Genomic DNA, 20,607 nt, shown 5'->3' on the forward strand with positions numbered 1-20,607 from the left:
GGAGAAATGGAGAAATCACTCCCGAGGGGGGATGGACACGCCGTAATCTCTTCTCCTCCATTCTCCTCTCAGGATCTTGGGCACTCACACACATGCACCTGGTGTGAGTTTAAGCCACTGGGTCCAGGACTCGAATTGTGGTCGTCCCAAGATCCTGAGAGGAGAATGGAGTAGAGGAGACTGTGGTGTGGGGCGTGATTTCTTACTTTCTGTCTCTCAGTCTCTCTCTGTCTTTCTGGTGAGGGCATGCGCCCTATAGCAAAAACCTCTCAAAAAAAAAAAAAATTCTAGGCCTGGTTCTATAGTACAATGATAATGAACTGCTGCTCAAGAGAAGTCAGATTCTACATGGTGATAGTAGTTCAAATCTCTGGCCTGGATAGCCTGAAACACACCAGGCATGCCCATGAGTACCGAAGATATACTATGGGATAGAGGAATTGAAAAAGGGGATTATAGTGTGACCAGATCAGACCCTGTAGAGGGTGCTCCACCCCACCCATGTGTGTGAGCATGCATTCTATCAAACATAAAGGGGAAAAAAAGATTTTAATTTCAAAAAGATTCTATAGCAGCAGGAGTTAGGTTAGCAGTTACCCTTTCTGCTGGTAATGAATGAACAAGGTTTCTGAGTGTCAATAATGTGCTGATCCTACTTGCGTCAGTTTGTTCACTTTGTGAAAATTCATCAAATTGTACACTTTTCTTCTTTGATAAAAAAAGGTTTCGTTTTAAAACCAACAGAAAGAAAGACCAACAGACAAATACATACCCACAGGGGGACCTGCTGGTACAACACATTTCTTTTCCACTCGTGTAGCGAGAGGTGCATTCTGGTTCTTAATAAGATTTTCATGTATTAACTCCTGAACCCGGGCTTCATTAATCTTTGGAAAAGGAAGAATATGAACTCGCAGGTGGGATCCTTCTGTTGGGCGTGGGACTTTCTGGAATGCCATATGAGGGTTTGGATTCTCCTGCAACATCAGAAATAGGTAAACGGATTTAAAAGTTTAAATAACGGCAAATCATAGAGATGAAAGTGGGAGCTCAGAGGGACACAAAGTGAAATCAAGGATGCCATAAGATATAGAGAATCAGAATCTTAATACTTCTTCCATGCTCTACCGGCAGCACCTAGGACAGCAGGTCACTTGTCTTCCTCTTCGATGAACTCTTGTTTCACTTGGTTTCTTGGTTTTTCTGCTACCTCCTTCTATTTTTCATCTCCCTAATCCCTTAACCATATGAGGTTTTTCTGCTACCTCCTTCTATTTTTCATCTCCCTAATCCCTTAACCATATGAATACCTCAGTCCCTGGGCTGCTGCTGCTTCTTTTTTTAAAAAAAATTATGCCGGAGAGTGTGTACACTTGACTGAAAAAGAGAGAGAAAGGGAGAGGAAGAAAGCAACCCCCAGTGAGGCAGGATGAGTTCCTAATTCCTTCATTTCTCCATCCTGTCAGGATTTGGGGCACATGGGCATGCACGCACACACACCACGGGTGCGAGACTCAAACTGGAGAGTCAGCAGTGTGGGTTCTGGCTGCCTCAACCACCAACCCACAGAGCTAGCGTGGGCCTCTTCTGTATTAACATTTACTTCAATGGTGATCAAGTCCAGTATTCTATCTTTAAACCACACAAACACCAATCACTAAGTCATCAATTTTTTATCACCAACTGAGCTTTCTCCTCAAATACACACAAATATATTTACTTCTCTATTCATAAAATTTCCACTTTGATTTTTTTAAGAAAAATCTTATTTCCAAAATAGAGCCCTTAATCTTCCTTTACTTCTTTACAAACCTGCTTTTACTACCATTCCCCACTGCAATGGATGGAGTATTATTTTTTCCAATCACACAGCTGAAAAATTCGAGTCATCTGTAATGTCTTTCACTAACAACCAATTATCCATTCCTCTGCAGACAGTGGACTTTACCTTCAGAATATGCTTACAACTTAACCTCTCTTCATCAGCTTCTTGGTTCAAAACCAACACCTCTTATATTACAATACAGGAATCTCCCAACTAGTTCCCTGCTTCTACGCTTCCACCCTCAACACTGCAGACAGAGTGGTCTAGTTAAAGTATGTCAAATCATAACATAGCTGCTCTGTCATTCAAAAGGCCCTTCATCTTACTCAGAGTAAAATCCAAAGCTCTTAAAATAATGTATAAGGACCTACAAGATATAACCTTTCTACATGACTATGTCCCATTGTTTCTTGGATTTTTTCGGTTCCTTAGTCCTGCATCAAGGCCTTTGCACTTAACTGTAGTTTTCCTGACCTGGAATGCCTGTCTGTGTACCATACCTTCTTCCTCTGCCAGGAATCTGCCCAGCATCTTTCCTCCCTTCCTGCATTTCTCTGTTCAAACGTCACTTTTCCTGGCCATCCTATCTAAAATTATACTCTCCTTCCTTCCCCTAAAAACACTTTTTTTTTTTTTTTTTTTTTTTTGCCATAGGGCACATGCCCTTGCCTGAGAGAGACAGAGAAAAATGAAAAGAGAGAAAGTGACAAATCACCCCCATGAGGGGATGGACAGACACACTGCAATCCATTCTCAGTCATCTCCTCTCCAGATTTGGGGCACACACACATACATGTCCAGCATGATTTTCAAGCTGCTGGGTCTGGGACGTGAACTGTAGTTAGCCATGTGGGAGTCCAGTGCCTTAACCACCACACCATCTGCTAGCCCATAAACATACTCCTTTATCCTCCTTATTATATTTTTATCTTTGGCACTTATCACCCTCTCATACATTGAATACTATAAATTTTACCTGTTTATTATCCTACTCTCATGCAAATGAAGTTCCATAAAGGCAGATGTTTCAGCCTATTGAAAAAAATATGATTTTGATTGGCCCCACAGCATAGCAGTTAAACCCTGTGGCTAAAGAACTAGATATCACATGACTGACTACAGTTCGAACCCCAGCACTACCTTGAAAAGCACATTGGGCGTGTGTACATGCATATCCAAAATCCTGGTGAGATGGAAAAATGATTGTGTCATGACCATGCCACATTGGGGGGGAGGGAGTAATGGCTCATTCTCTTTGGCAAGTGCATACGGCTTCTGGCAATTAAAAAAAATGTATTTTTTGTCCTCTGCCATATACCTTTCCCATCTACTAACTGCCTAACACATAGCAAGTACCCTAAACTTTCTTACTGCATCCTAGTGAGTGGAATACAATGTTAAATATACTTCAGGATTGCAAATAACTGAATTAAATGTGTCAGCTAATATTTTTATAGACTCTTAGAACTGGCATGAGCTTTTATCTAGCCAACGAGTGAAGTGGGATTATATTTCAAATACTACAGGCAGAGTGGAATCCATCCTTTCGATAAAATTCTCTAGGGGAGGCTGCTTTACAACCATTTTAAAATCAATTTGAGCATTTATTATCCTTTATAACCAGAAAATTCCTTATTCCCACTGAACCTATGTTACTCATGTTGTAGATTAAACTCTATACTGCTGCATACATCTTCCTGACAGTTAAAAATGGCCAACTGTCATCATCTATTAAAGCTGCTCCCCACAGTTACATTTGGTTATGTGGCCCAGACTCAGATACAGGAAAGACTGGGCTACAGCAGGCAATGCAGTCAGCATATCTCAGCAACACAATGGGAGATAATGTTACTTTAAGTGTCAAAAACTGTGGGTTCTACATTTTTGCTCTGTTCATCATGTGATGCTGTGCAAATAACTTTGCCTAAAGTATATACTTATTATCTTACGAGGTTCGTGAGAGGGTGAAATCAGATATAAAGCTGGTTCTTGCCCAAGTAGCCCTCATATATATATACTTCAAATGTTCCCCTAGTATCAACAGCAAAAATAGAGAAAAGTAAGTAAATAAATTCTCACGCCAAGTCCTAGTGATCACTCTTTCTAAATCATGGTTAAAAATCTATTCTCGAATTCTGACTGGGATTAACATCAACGTCACTGGTCTGTGGTGGATCAAATTGCTCTTCCCTAAAAGTACTATGTTTGTTCTTTGTTCTTAAAGCATGCTTCTTACCCATATATTATCTTCTCAAAAATTATAAACATCAGTTATCTATAGTATATTGGGCAGATTTTTATTTTTCTAGACTGGGAGGTTATTCATCTGGATTTTGCGCTTGGAATCAATTAAAGTTTACTCCTCATTACTTCTGTATCTATTTACACTCTTTTTTAAATAATAAAAATTAAAACTTTAAATATATTTCTCATGAAGTAATATTCGTTATAATAAATCCTTAAATATGGAAAAACAAAAGTAGAAAAGATTCCTTCTTAACAACGTCAGTATATTTTACCATTATTCTTACCTATCTCTTTTAATATGTATTTCCTTTTGTCCCAAAATAATGTTTAAAGGAGGTTAGAAAAATAAGGATGAACTCATCACTTCTAGTCAAAATTTCTAAGGACTTTGTCCTGTAATGTGACAAGTTCATCTTAACCCTTACAGGGAAAAACAAAGATCCCAAAATACTCAAAGAAATTCTGAGAAAGAGTAAGTAGGAAAGTCGAGGTTTCCAGATATCAAAACTTACATGAACCTTTAAAAATTAATACAGTGTGGCAACTGGCATTAGAGAAGGGTGAAAAGGACAAATGGATTATAAGGCCCAGAGACAGGACTACGTGTGAAAGCATAATAGAGACAGGTGGTACAATTCAGGGGCAAAGGTTAGGCAATTCAAGGAGAAAGGTAGTTTAACAAGGTACTTTTTTTTTTCTTGTGTTTTTTTTTTAAGTTATTTATTTATTTATTTTTTTATCATCATAATCTTGTTTATATTACATTGGATTGCATATAATGTTACAGTGTATTACATTGCTTTTTCAAAAGGGAATGCCATGCATGTCAGTCAATACAGAGACATTAATCTCCCCACTTCATCATTCAATATCTTTTCATTGTTTTTCCCAATCATTATTATTATTACTTTTTTTTAAACAGTCAATCACTATTTCTCATTTTGCTTGTAAAAAGACTTTACCCATCATGAAATATTTCTCAGATCAAACCAGTTGAGAATACTATATATGCCATCATAAACAGGCAATAAGCCATATCTGTTTCTCACTAACGTCCTGCCTATTTGTTCTCTTGCTATCTTTCTCTATCCTCTTCTCTTCACCCCTCCCATTCCATACTCTTATTCTCGTTAAGTACTTTCATTGCTTTTATGTCCTCCAATATTTTGCTCTCTACAATGGAGTGCGGATAGTCGGTATATATTAAGTGGATACATACAATATCTTTCTTTCATAGCCTGGCTTCCTTCACTCAGCAATAGATCCTTCATATCTGACCACTTTCTATCAAATGCCAGGGTCTTGATATTAACAAGGTATTTTTATTTCATAGTCTCCAATATCAGAGTATCTTGGTTCAAATCTTAGCATGTCCACTTAACAGTAGTATGACCTGGTGGTGTGTCAATATTCTTACCTTTTTGTTTATTTGTTTCCACATCTGTAATGGAAATGATAAAACAGAACCTACTGCATAAGGTTCTTGTGAGGACTAAATGCGCTATTACAGACAAACTCTTAGAACACACGAACACACAGACACACACACACACACACACACACACACCTCCCTGGAAGGCTATTTTCTAAAAGTCTAGGCTACATTCATTTAAAATATACTTATTCACTGCATATTCTGTGCCATGGTATGAAGCCTTTCAAACTAAAACTCTCTCTCTCTCCCAGGATTCTTACCACATCACCGGCTACTTATGCTTTTGAAATACTAATAGTAAAATAGTAAAAGTATTCAACGAAGGTTCCAGCAGAAATGACTTATGTTGATATTCGTTTTTAGTAGTCTTCCCATAAGCAATGAGAAATACTGTAAACCAAATCCATACACAATTCAGAATAATAAGCATTTTTAAAGTTGTGTTAAAGTTCAAAGTTGAGGCTACCTGGAGTTGCACAGATAGTCTAAACGCCAAAATGCAGGTTATGGGTTAAAGTTACCAAATTTGATATATTCAGTTATATTTAGAAGATTCATAAAAAATTCATGCTACCAAATCTAGAATTTGGTTTTCTGGATGATGTATCTGTACACTGCTGCCCCCTCATGGGCAGCAGGATAAATGTGACTATTAGTCAGCTTAAAGCTCACTTGGTTATATACTAACTTTGGTGAAGACAGTGGACTGAGAGAAAGTTTAGGTTTTGTTTTAGTTTTGTGTAGGGCTCACTGTACTCGACATATTTTTAGGAACATCTGCTCTTACTTGTAACTTGGAATGTGTTTGGACTGGTCCCTTCAAGGTTACTGAGCTCATTAAAGACTGCAGCCTGATTTTTGTTGGTTGAACCTCCTTGTTGAAACAAGGAAATCCATTATTTTTCAACAGTACAAAGAAGCAGCCAAATTTTCATCTTTGAGTCTAGAGAAATGTAAATATAGAATATTAACCAAGGACAGAGACAACTAAACACTTACAGTGACCATGGCAATAATTTTGTCCAAGGCAACTAAAAATGAATTATCCAAGGAAGTTTGGCAAAATGTACTATGTTCTAGAGACTTTTGATTGTGGATTATTATTTTCTAGGAAAATCTCTGTAATCCTGTTTTAGGAGTATATTACAGTAATAGGAGGTACAATGATTTTCTCGATCTTGAAAAAAATGACATTCACATACCATGTGGGCTGAAAACATAGATTTTTCTTTTATTTTGCTTTGGCATGCTAAATGAGGATATGCCTAGGGCTTATAGAAAACAAAACTGAGAATGAACTTCAAATAAAAGCAAAGCTACAAAAGCAAATGAAAAATTAGAAATTCTTTATGAGAAATTCAAAGTAGACAACAGCTAGGCTAGGGGGAAAATTATTCCATGACATTGGTTGCAGCACAGAATGAGAAATCAATATGATCTTGCTAGAGGTTACCAAGTTTCCCAAGTTACCATATTAATTCTGGTATTTTAAATGATTTAACATGCACTCATTATATGTAGAGCTGTATGGGACAGCAAGTAACGTGACTCCTCTCAAATACAGCTGAAGACAATACTATCACTGGAGTAAGTTACTAAACATAAACAGCATCAAAACATAACTGTTTACTTCAGAGTAGCCTAGTAGTGTGTGTACATGACATCACTGGAATAAAACATCCTCAATTTTCCAAACTCAGAGGCTTTTCTTTCAATGAACAGCCAGTTGAACTAATCTCTCATTCTTAATACACGTAACTTGGTGGGTGACTTTAATACCTGATATACTGACTGCCCTAATCCAGGATTTCTCACCTCGGTGCTGAGCTTGATACTTCTTTGAGTCAGGAGGTGTCTTGTGTTCTGTAAGACATTTAGAAGCGTCCCTGACCTCTACCAACTAGTAGCACAAATCCTCCAGCTCTGAAAACAAAAAAATGACTCCAGACATTGTCAAACTGTCAAATTTCGTGGGTGGGATAGAGTGAGGAGGCTGCCTCTGCTGAGAACCATTGCTCTAATTCATGACTCTAGATGAAGATTTTCTAAACTAAAACAAGTATTGGGCCTGCAGGTGGTGTGGTGGTTGAGGTGCTGGACTCTCATATGGCCAATCACAGTTCGACTCCCAGACTTGGTGGCTTGCTTTCTCACTTTCTCTCTCTCTCTCCAGTGAAATTTAATAATATTAAGTAAAATTTTTTAAATCTTTTTTTTTTTAAAGCAAGTATTCTGGCCATATGTACCAAAGCAATACATAATGATCAGGTAAGACCTACACTCTCATTCGCCTGAAAGGCATATTCAAACCATGATGAGATACTGCTACACATCTATTAGAATAGCTAAAAAACAAACAAACAAACAAACAAAAAACGACTGAAAATATCAAGCGTTAATGAAGATGCGGAACAAATGGAATTTTCATATATTGCTGGTTGGAATACAAAAAATGGTATAAGCACTGGGAAAATAGTTTGGCAGTTTCTTATAAAATTAAATATCATGTTACCATACAGCCCAGCATCCCCACTTCTGAGAATTTATGCAAGCAAATGAAAAGTTACGTTGCTTGGGCAAATGTTTAGTACAGTTTTATTCTTAATTGTCAAAATTGTCTTTTAGTTGTTCAACAGATAAGTAAAACTCTGGTATACATCCATTCAATGGAATACTGCTCAGCGATACAAAGGAATAAACACCTGATATGCATGTATGTGTGTATGTGTATATACATATCAGGTGTGTATATATACACATACACACATACGCATACATACAGCAACAGGGATAAATCTTAAATGTATTATGCTAACTGAATGAAACCAAACTCAAAACTATTACATTATGACAAAGGCAAAAAAACAGAGAAAAATAAAATTACTGATGGGTGTCAAGTGTTTGAGGTAGTGGTAGGACATGACTATAAAGATGATTTAGGGAACTTTCTGGGGTGACAGAAATGTCCTATGGGTTTACTATAGTCCTGGGTATTGCAATACTTTATACATTTGTCAAAACCCATAAAACTGAACATTAAAAAGGGAAAATTTTACTATATGTAAATTATATAATAATAAACCATAATAAAAGTGAACAAACAAATCACATAGAACAAAGGAGGAAGTTTGATTTAATTCTATGTGCTTTGAGTTAGAGGCCCCATGTCATCATCATAATCTATATTATTTATGCCTATGTCTTAACTTTCTAAGGCACAAGGTAATCATAATATTTTACTTTTTATAATGAATAGTAAAATCCCTTTATTCACAGTTGACAAACAGTACAAATGCTATCAATGTAGAGTAAAAATTACCGGCAATGAAATGAACTTTCTATAGAAATCTAAAAGGAGAAAAATAGAGAAGCATGGAATTTGTGGAACAAAGAAACGGGTTATTATCTGGTGAAGATAACATGCATAGTATTCTCAACTGGTCTGGTGAGAAATGTATACATGCTGGAATATTCACTTTGCAAGCTAAGTGACCTATGTGATTGAATGTATAAAAGCAAGTGAAACAAAAAATAAAAGGAAAAAAAAGAAATCTAAATGGTGTCAATCTTATTTGATTTAGAATGGCTATACCTGTATTGAGCATTGTTCTCCCAATAGGATTTTAATATCTATTTGGTTCAATGCTGAGCAATGAAACATTTATAAAGCACAACAGAAATTTTCTATTTTTATATAAGAAAATCTAGTTTCTCCTATTTTTTATTTAACTTTTCTTAAAATTAACAAATTACACAGCCTATCAAATATTTATATACTATTGCAGATGCAAAACAAATATATAAAATGGTGAAACACGTCCAGTTGACTTCTCAGTGCCCTGGAACAAAGTTTTACAAAGCTCTTGTCTTGGCTTATCTTAATGTTCTGATTTGTGTGCAATTAGTGGTCCTTTACAAGCCTATATCAGAATCATAAGGATGGGGCAGGGAAGTAGCTAAATGTGCTCTTGTGCAGACCCTAAAGATGCTGAAAGCCAAAGTCGACAGACCCCAGTACTATCAATCAGTCATGGAATGAAAAGCTGTACACATGTGTTGCCAATAATCTTTGTGGACAAATCTTGCCAATGCTTACATAATTTGCCTCTAGTGGGTTTAGTCCTTTGGTTCCCATTCCACTTTTTTGCTAAGTACTTTTCTTACTCAAAAAGTTCAGAAAGCTAAAAGAGTAGCGATACCCAGTTATGACTTACAGTATTCACATTCCTGAAGTCTCACTGTAAAGCAGTATAAAGGAGTCGTAAGGAGGAACTGGGAAATAGATGTGTTTTGAGGTACTTCAAGGGGAAGTGAAAGAAAGAGGCTAGATACGCATATAAGTACTGGACGTCAGGGCAGGAAAGCATTTGAAAACATCTACAGGGAAGTACCAGGTCTCAATTCTAACCCAGTAATAAGAAAACAGTCAAATTACATGGTTGGTTCTTGCTTACCAAAGGGAATTTTGGAAATATGATTATAAAAAGCAAAACTAAAAAAGAAGACGTGACTAGTTAAAAATAGAGTCGTGTGTATCATCTTTCTTGTACTGACACCATCCCATCTCCTTCCTCCTCGCTTTCCAGCATGACTCAAGAAAGCAACTTTACCATGACGTTCTCATTTTTCACTCTGTATTACTACAGGAATGGTGGGATAATTCTGGACTTCAGTATCTTAGAACTAGAAGGAATCTCAGAGAGTCTGATGACAATTCATTGTGATCACAGTCTCAAATTCTCACTCATCATGTATGTATGAATGAGAATCTGGGAAGAACATTAGGAGAATTGTGTACCCAGAAAATGTCTGGCACTAGTAGGAACTTAGTAAGTACATTTTAAATAATTGAAATTAATTAAATTATATAAAATAAAATTAGACAGAGGGAACAAGTGCAGGAAATGTAGAAAACATTTGAAAAGCTCATATATGTAGTAGAATCTCATGCACGGTAATAGAACATCTCATGATGACTACTTCGAAAGTGTCACTTGTAAAGACTAGGTGTTCTTAATGTGTTTTATATTTACTTTAAGAATTATAATTACTGGGGCCAGTAAGTGGTGTGGTAGTTAAGGCCCTGGACTCCCACATGGTCAACTGTAGTTCAAGCCCCAGACTTGGTCATTTGCTTTCTCACTTTCCCTCTCTCTCTCTGTCTGTCTCTGTCTCTGTCTCTCTCTCTCTGGTGAGTGCACATGCCCTATAGCAAATTTAAATAATAATAATAATTAAATTAAATAAACAATTCATTTTTTAAAAAGAATGAATAATTACCAGATACTCATTTTAATGCAGTTTTCAGTTCATTGTTGACTAAGTGTAAGCTATGTATCATAAAATTTATGTACTAGCTTCTAGCTAGAACTAACGCTTTCCAGTAATAAACCAAAATGACGAACACAAAAGAGAAGCACCTGATATGTGTTCTTTAGGCCTTCTAGAAAACATGGCATTGTTCCTTTGATGACATACATGTGAATCCGCAAGAAAAGTGATACTGCAGACATCAAGGGAACAGATACGTTTTAAAAAGGAAGGTCCCCGGGACAAGCAGATAGGGTTAATGGTTATATCGCCAGATTCCCACATAGTTGACGGCACAGTTCAAGCCCCAAATCCACCGGCTTGAAACTCATACTGGGCACATGTGCATGCATGCCCAAGATCCCAGGATGAGAATGGAGAAGGGACTGCAGCGTGGCCATCTCTCCTCGGGGTGACTTCTCATTTTCTGTCTCTCTGTCTCTCTGGTGAGAGCATGCGCCCTATAGCAAAAATCTCGCTTAAAAAAAATCTTAAAAAGCAAGTCCCCACAAACGTGGCAAACTGGAAGAGTCTACAGTGTTTCCCAGAATGCTGTTGGTACTGCTAACAAGCTAAGGGCAAGATTCTTGCCAAGAGAAGGTGTGTTTCGAGCACATTAAGCCCTCTCTTAGGGTGCTTAGCAATTTTAGCAGGGAGAGCTTCCCAAAACATGCCAAGGAAAATGATCAGAAAAATAAGAAAACCAAAGAGAAAGGCACCTAGTTCAAATGAGCATGGTGTGCTCCACCCACAAAAGCACTTTGTGAGAACCAATGGAAAGGAGCCTGAACTATCAGAACCTACTCCTTAAGAATTCATGGCATGATAGATTTTAAAAACAAATAAATAAAAAAACTCTAGACTGCTGGGGAAGAAAGTTCTGAGATGGCAAAATTGTGTATTTTGTCTTTGCATTCAAATGGCTAGGCACAATCTCTTCATACACTGGACACTGAGTCATGTATCAGAGACAAAACTGTGTCAGAACCCCAGCTCTGCTCACTTACAGGCTATAATATTTTGCAGTTCTAAAATAGTCTTTTTCTTTCTTTCCTTTCTTTCTTTTTTTTTTTTTTAATTGCCAAGGGTGCATTTGCTTACCAGAGAAGACAGAAAGCATCACCCTCTTCTATGAGGTGTGGTCACGCCTCAATACTTTTTCCTCCGTTCCTCCTTCCTATTGGGATTTTGGGAATGCATGCACACCTGGTGTGTCTTTCAAGCTGCAAGAGCTGATATTCAAGCCATGATTGGCCATGTGGGATCTGGCTCTCTGAACCACTGAGCTATAGAGCCAACTCTAGAATAGTCTTTTAAAGAGCTAAGATGTAAACATTCCATTTTAAAGGAATAAATGTTATGTGACCAAGTACTAGACTTGTTGATTTGATTAAACTGATTTCCATTTGACATTTTGCTGTTCTTTAAAATCTTCAATAAAACATTCCTACCGGGGGCAGCATTCCTACTGGGGGCCTGGTGGTTAAGGTGCTGGATTCCCACATGGCCGACTGTGGTTCTAGTCCCAAATCTGGTGGCTTGCTTTCTCACTGTCCCTTTCTTTCTGTCTGTCTCTCTCTCTGTTGAACACATGTGCCCTATAGCAAATTTAAAAATAACAATAACAGTAAATGAAATTAAATAAGTAATTCTTTAAAAAAGGAAAAAAGAAGTCCTACTGGGGGGCCAGCCAGGTGGCGTGATGGTTAAGGCACTGGATCCCACATGGCTGACTGCATATTTCAGTCTTGGACCCAGCAGTTTGAAAAACACACCAGAAGCTTTCTTGTGCATGGTATTGCAGTATGGCCATCCTCCTGGGGACTGATTTCTTATTCTTCCATCTTTCCCAGTCTCTCTCCAGGGGGCACACTCACCCTATAACAAACTTTAAAAAAATAATAAAAAAAGAGAGAGAGAAGAAAAGAAACAAGATCCTACTGGGGCAAGAGAAAAGCTTTCTGATCTTTAGTTTTCTCACTCATCAACACCTACACTATCTACCTCACAGGGTCACTTCCAAGAGCCAATGAGAAAGTATGTTATATAGCACTTTATAAATGACAAAGTTTAAAGTCAACTATTGGAAACACCACAGTCATTTTCCAATTGGAGATAAGCCAGACTAACAGAGAAAATAAACTTAGGAAAAGGATAGATGAAATTTCTTGAATTTAAAATCTGAATTCTACCACTGAATAGCCAGATGACCCTGAGCCAATTATCCCCAGCAAAATGAGCATGATGACACCTACCTTACATTGTTGTTATGAGGATAAAAGGTGATGTATGTAAAGTGCTTAATCCTGTGCCTAGCAGGTTGTGCTAAACACTCAGCATTTACTATTATTGCAGTAGGTCAACAGAAATATCACAAGTGATCTTGCTTTGTACTAGTTCTATATAGCCTATCATAAGTAGCAGAGACCAGCACAGAATCCAAGCATTCCTTCTAACAGAATTATTTCACATTTCAGAATATGAACCAAAAAAATATTACATTGAGCATAGTTATAACTAAAAATGTGATTAGTCAATAAATGCCCAATACAGACCTTGATATGCAAATTATCAGAGAACTGTTTATACTTTTACTAAACCAATATGCCACTATTTAAACTATAAAACATTTATGGATAAGTAAGTTAAGCTTGCCAGTAAATAAATGAATAATCTGCAGCTATCAGTCAACTGAAGTAACACTGTGTTAAGTAATTTAAAATAGAAACTAAATTCACCTCTTGACAGGCACAAGATTCATAATAGCTAGTGATTTCTAAATGTGTTAGTCATATTGTTCCCTTTAAATTATAGGCAAAGTATGTATATTTCTGGAATTTGCAATGCACTAGCAATTGATAAAATTTATCTTTATTATTTACCAGAATTTAGATGAGCACAATTCAAAAAAGATGATTTTGTATTTTCTAATAGGACTCTTTGAACTTGGCTTTGTTCTCTTTGAAAAAAGGTATTCTTTCCCTCAAAGGAAGGTCACATTTTCAATTAAAAACTCAAGAAACAATTTAATAACATGAAACAAAGAAATATATTTTAGTATCCCTGCTTTTATCCAATCATTTCTCAGAATGTAAGTGAATGTGACAAAGCAATAACTACTGATCCAATGTCCAAAATGGTTCCCTGAGTCAAATAAGTGAATTAAACGACACCTATCGGAGGTCAAGATACTGACACTAAATCTTTCTTTACTCTATTTCCAAATATAGCTCTCTCCTCAGTTTTTCAGTAGAGAACCACATTTCTCACTTCCTTTAATTTCCTTAGTAAAAGGACTCAAAGCTTCATGAGCAGGAGCAATGACTAGCACTCATTAGCCAAAAATCCATTTCTACATGCACATCATCTCCCTGTCACCACAGACTCTCTGCTTTCCTCGTATTCAAATGATTATTCCATACCTCCCACAGTCCAATCCTTTACTTACTGCATTTCCTCTATCCAAAGAGCATTTCACCCTTGAAATTCTGTGGTCACTTGCCAATTTGCTTGCTTTCTTTGAGCTATTCATCCTCTGTTCAAACTAATACAACTCAAACTCTTCCTGATTTGGCGGCTAATCACTGTACCAAGCTGAAGCAGAGCACACTGGTCAATTCTGTCTGAGGTGGGTCTCCAAGGAGACCAATCTTTATGTCTTAAAAATGAAACCCACATGGGGACCAACAGATGGTATAATGGTTATGTTGCTGAACTTCCATGTAGTCAACCACAGTTTGAGTCCCAGACCTGGTGGCTTAAATTCACGCAGGGCATGTGTGAGAGAGTGTGTGTGTGTGTGTGTGTGTGTGTGTGTGAGTGTGTGTGTGTGTGTGCCCAAGATCCTGGGAGGAGAATGGAGGAGAAAGGATTATGGCATGGCCATTCCCCTGGGGTATGATTTCTAGCTTTCTGTCTTGTCTCTCTGGAGAGTGCATGTGGTGTTATAGCAAAAATCTCCGTCTCTAACAAAAAAAAAAAAAAAGAAAGAAAAAGAAAGAAAAAGAAAGAAAAAGAAAGAAAAAGAAAGAAAAAGAAAGAAAAAGAAAGAAAAAGAAAGAAAAAGAAAGAAAAAGAAAGAAAAAGAAAGAAAAAGAAAGAAAAAGAAAGAAAAAGAAAGAAAAAGAAAGAAAAAGAAAGAAAAAGAAAGAAAGAAAGGAAGAAAGAAACCTATATGAAAATCAAAGTGAGGGCAAATGACAAACTGAAAAATTGTGACTAAGATGTTTTCATAATACAGAGGCAAGAAAACCACTTTGCAAAATGTGGTCTATTTTGATATACAATAACAGCTATAATATCTTTTAAATTCATAATCCAGAGCAAAAAGATTATCACTAGAAAGACAACCTTTTTTGGTTTTATAAACAAAACACTCTACTAACACCTTTTAAATTAATGACTGACTAAACAAACATACTTACTTACATTTTTGAATAGTTGCTCAGCAAGTTCTCTGACATGCTTTATCATCTTCAAAGGGTTATTTTCTTCAACTTTAATTCTCTCTACTTCAAAGGCTACCAACTTGCAAAAAGAATCAAATGACAAAACATCAACTCTAAAAGATGAATTTAAAAACTGAGTGATAATTCCATACAATTTGCAAACCAAAAATCAACCAAAATATATGCTATTTTAAAAATATTTTAGTTCTTTACTTGGTTTCACCTAAATTCAAGATTAGAGCAACAGCTGAATCTTTGGATTGTCTGGTCATCCCTCCCAATGATTTAGAGTCCTATTTCTTCTTGGGAAAAGTTGGGAATCAAACTCAGAGAGAACCTGCCCTTCTACAGGCTTCACTCAGAGAAATTCAGAAAGTTTCCAAACATGTCCCTGACTCACAAAATATGAACCAATTGCTCAATTTAGGTTGCTCACTCTAGTCCTAGCTCTGCTTACAGTATGATCTGGGACAAGTCCCTTCAATTCCTGAGCTCCAGTTTCCTTATCCCTAAAAGAAGATGGAAGATAAGAAGGCCTTTAGGTTCTTCCTAGTTCTATTAACTATTGACTGAAAGAATGGTGTGAACATGTACACTCAGGGTGGAGAAAAGAGTGCTGAAAGAGAAACACTGTGCAAAGATATGGCTAATTTTTTTTAAAGGTATAATACAGAATTTTTCTTACGAGGAATAATACATTTATTGGGGCAGATGGACATATAAAGGTATGGCTTTGCCTATTCTGGGCCCAGATTCAGAAAGATTGTCAAAGATAACTTGTTTTTCATTCTTAGATGTACATTTGATAGGCATATGAGGACAAAACAAGGTACAATGCAAGCTGCCTCTGAAAGCTAGGACTGTAAGCAGCTGCCCTTGGCTAGGTGAAGACAAGGATATCTTTCCCTTAAATAGTAAATGCTATTTTCCTACAAAAGCACATTCTCATGCAAATGGCCAAAGAGCATAAAAAGAGAAAGAATTTCGATTTTATGCCTCATTTCTCTTGACTGATATATAACGATGACCATTGGGCTTCTAAGTAAATATCAGTAAGTCACTAAGTTGCCTTAGTAGGTAGACCAGAGACCTGGATGAACACTAAGGGGAAAGCCAACAGGAATCTTGGACAGAGTCCCTGCCTTAACACTATTTCTAATCTAGCAGAAACATATTTATATATATTACATAGTATATAAAACAAAAAATAAGTAACCACATACAATTAGTTATAAAATGTAGATTAATACAGTCTAGTAGCTCTCAGCATCAGCTAGCTCTGTGAAAGTGTGCAGGAGACAGTGAGATGAGATCAGAGCGTGAACAGTTTCTGGTCCACTGTAAGAGGAGAGCCCTCCAGGCAAGGGGAGGACCTACAAAAATAGAGGCTGTGGCAAGTGAGTTTTCTATAAGTAATCAATCTCATTTTTTATTTATTTTTTTGAGAGAAAAAGGGAGACCCTTTGAGAGGGTGCCATCAAGCCATGATCCTCCTGTCTCCAGTCTCCTGATTAGTAAGGGTTACAGGCACCACTCACTGCTCCAGGACTGTTTAGTCTGGGTCAGGAACAAAACAAGGACCTCCTATGTGGCCCTAACCTCACACAGTCAGGCAGTAGGGACTTTCTGCCTCTACCAGTGTGCCTACGCCCTAATCTCGCCTTTTAGTTGTGATAAAGCTGTCAGAGAGAGTTGGAAAGGGAAATTTGAAAAGAAAAGAATACAAAGCCAATGTTTCCATTCATAAAGCTTCAGAGCTTAACAGAATGCAGAAGAAGGAAAGATCCTGGAGAACATCTAATTTAACCCCATAAAATATTATGTACCAACTACTTAAGTTCAGAATCTAAAGGCTGATACACATGTTCGAATAATAGGGCCAATCATGTCAAATGTTATAACAGAGAATTAATGACCTATAATAGACTAGAAAGGACTGTTCATCTCAGGATAATCTCTCTTAAATCTTCATTTGTTTTGCTTGTGGTGAAGGTCTTCATCCTGACAAATAAGACGTGTGCTACTTCTTTAATTCTTACCTGTCAACACTTTAAAGAGAATAAAAGATTCTTTTCCTCTAAATCAAGGATTTTTAAGACATCTCCTCAATGGAAAATAAAATCATCAGCAGCAAAATATGACCAATATTACTATTCTCCATTACCTTGGGCACTATACGCATTTTGTTTATTTATTGATTTCAAAGAACTTTTAGATTTAGTGGTTGTGATACATTGTACTTCTAGAATAATATTCCTTGCTCTGTCTATCATAATGGGATGATGTGAAAAGAGTTAAATGATAAAGGAAAAGATGCTTAGAAAAAAAGAAAGCATGATAAATGCAAAATAATCTTATTTTGAGTCACATCAGCTCTATTTCTTGGTTTATGTGGATAGTTCCTTGAAAATACAAACTAAATCTGTCTTCCATATATTTAATATCTCCTAAGGGAACTAGGCAAAAGTTGAGTATTGATTAGTAAGCATGCTACAAAGTTCAACTATGGCTCTATACACTGAGAGACTAAATGTAATCTCAGTTTAAAGTCACATATCTTTGTATCAAAATGAGATCTTTCTCCTGATGAGATTAATATTATTATCTTCAAAAATAAGAGTTTTATTTATATAATCACTGTCAAATTTCCAAAAAATTAATCAGTCACTTAAAATTCAACTAAAAATATATGTACTTTTAAGACATTCTGTAATTTTTTTCTAATTTTTCTCATCTACATTATAATAATATAATATCAAAACTTAATAAGCATAAGTAATATTTAGATATTTTATATTCAACTTATATTTATCATTTTGAGTAAATGCTAAGAAAAATAATTCTCTACTTTCAATTACTAGTCTATGTCGACAAATAATGCATTCTTTTTATAAGAATTATACCTCATCAAAGAGATCACAAGATCTATAGGGAGGACCTCTTTCTGAAACAAAACCTGCAAATGCCATTCCGTTGAGTACTTTAGTGAGGAAATCATTTTCAAGCAAACCACGCTGCCCCAAGAAAGCTGTCTGTAAAGAAAGAAAATGTGAAATGATCATTTATCACTTGGTAATGAACAAATGCTCAAAACAAAAATATAATAGAAAGCTCAAAGCCTGTATAAATGCCTTCATGTACAAATATAGGTTGTTATTAAATATATTTCTCTCAAAAAGGTTTTTTTTAATATCTGAAATACTGCAAAATTGGAAAAAAATAAAATTCAATCTATATGTAAAGCAGGAGGAAAAACTATAAAACAAAAAATAATTTAAAGTGAATATCCTCTAAAGGAAAAGATTATGTCAGTTTCATAACATACTCACATGTTGCTTAATGACAGGAGTACATTCCGAGAAACCGTGGTTTGGCAATTTTATCATTGTGCAAATACTGTATCATTGCGCAAAAATTGGTATAACTTGCTATGTACCTAGGCTATATGATTAACCTATTATAATTTTAGGAGACCACCACTGCATAGTTCATTGTTGACGAAAACATCATTATTCGCTACATGACTATGTTAAGAAGAATTGTCATTTAACCTCATAAATAAGAGATTTTAAATCACTGCATTGGATAAATTAAGGTCAAAAAACATGACTAGAATAGTTATTAAAGTAAAGTCTACATTTTGAACAGATACAACATGGTATGGTATCTTACTTTGTGAAAATGTATTACTGGCTCCGCATGAATTCTTATAAGCTGTAGGCATGATCTATATCCTTGGAAAAGTTGTGCAAATAATCTAAGGAAAACTGCTCGCACTTCTTTATCCTGAAAACAGAAGAAGAAACATGCTAGATAATTTAACCTCTTAAAACACAAATGAAATACCACCAAGTCAAAAGGTAGAAAGAAAAAAATTGGAGATAAAAAAAAAAGTCGGTTGTCCTTTCTACACCCAAGTCTTATATGTGGCAGTCCTGAGTGGTGAGTGTTTGTCCATCCCATCACTGGGCAGCAAGATCTGTTACATCCTGGTCATCGGGAGAGTCATGACACATTTTTGCATAGAAAAAACACAACATGACTTTCGCAACGACCCAATAGTTTTTACATTGAACCATATAAAACTTGCCTCTAGTGTATCCAATTTTTCTGTAGGAAAAAAATAAGTCACAGAGTCTTCTCTTTTACAATATTAAAGAAGAGGATATATCCCCAGTCGTTTAATTTTTATATCCATCAAAAAACTTACAGCCTCAAGTATAAAAGTAAAAATTTTCAAAAGATTACATTCTAAAAGCTTATGAAATTCTTTCACAGTTTATCCAACTTATAAAGCTCTATTCTCATATTATTAAGGTATGACTTTAAAAATCTGTTTTCGATAATCCAGGTTTTAATAGAATCACAGTTTTAAAACAGAGGAAATTTGGAGATTTATGTAGTCAATCCCTTATTTAATTGATGAAGAAATGAAGGTCAAGAAAGCCTAAGTTATTGGTCAAAGGTGTCCTGCTCTGGGAGTTCTTTATTGGCCCCAAAGCTCACCGTAAGAAGTGCATTGGGTGGGACCAGCAGATGGCATAGTGGTTAAGTTGCTGGACTCCTACATAGTCCACCGCGTTTGAGTTCTGGACCGGGTGGATTACAACTCACACTGGGCACATGTGTGTACGTGACCAAAACCACGATAGGAGAAGGGATTGCGGTATAGTCATCCCCCCTGGGGGGGGGTGATTTCTTGCTTTCTCTCTCTGCTGCTCTCTGTCTCTCCAGTGAATACACGAGCCCTACAGAAAAAAATCTCTTAAAATAAGAAAGAAATTTACTGGGCAAGCCTCCATCATACAATCACTCTTACATAACTTTTAATTGGAACTATTGGGTTGTTGGGAAAGTCTTGACACAGTTTTGCACACACACACACACACAAAACCCAGAAAAATACATCAGGGCTTTCCCAACAACCTAGTATTTTCAACCACTTAATCCTCAAACTTGATTCTCTACTATTATCAATATTCTTTGTTCCTATTTTTGTAAACTCCACCTCACCCACTTTTTAAAAAATTACTTGGCCCTTTCAATCTGATGCTCGTTGGCACGGTTTTCCAGGCAGATTTCAGTTCTGGTTTTTGAGACCAGCAGTTAGCGTAATGGCTATGTCGCTAAACTCCCATGTAGCTAGCTCTGGTTCGAGTCCCCGAGTCGGTGGCTTCAACTCATGCCGGGTGCGTGTGCGTGCGTGCCCAAGATCCCGAGAGGAGAATGGAGGAGAAGGGATTGTGGTGTGGCCATCCCCCCTGGGGGGTGATTTCTCGCTTTTTATCTTTCTGTCTTTCTGGTGAGTGCACGCGCCCTATAGCAGGAAATCTCTCAAAAAA

At 36.6% G+C, this 20,607-nt stretch overlaps 1 protein-coding gene across 3 annotated transcripts in view; it reads right to left on the reverse strand.

Moving 5' to 3' along the window:
- SBF2 (SET binding factor 2) overlaps window positions 1-20,607 on the reverse strand; it is a gene marked incomplete at its 5' end in the record, with an annotated part of 353,908 nt that overhangs the window by 184,287 nt on the left and 149,014 nt on the right. For all 3 annotated transcript variants that reach the window (XM_014581887.1, XM_014581886.1, XM_014581888.2), the window contains 4 exon segments: window positions 773-977; window positions 15,246-15,344; window positions 18,169-18,297; window positions 18,938-19,051. In XM_014581887.1, coding sequence (XP_014437373.1) covers window positions 773-977; window positions 15,246-15,344; window positions 18,169-18,297; window positions 18,938-19,051 — 547 coding nt within the window.

The sequence above is a fragment of the Tupaia chinensis genome, unplaced genomic scaffold (genome assembly GCF_000334495.1).
Source record: "Tupaia chinensis unplaced genomic scaffold, TupChi_1.0 Scaffold141165_1, whole genome shotgun sequence".
NCBI classification, from domain to species: domain Eukaryota; kingdom Metazoa; phylum Chordata; class Mammalia; order Scandentia; family Tupaiidae; genus Tupaia; species Tupaia belangeri.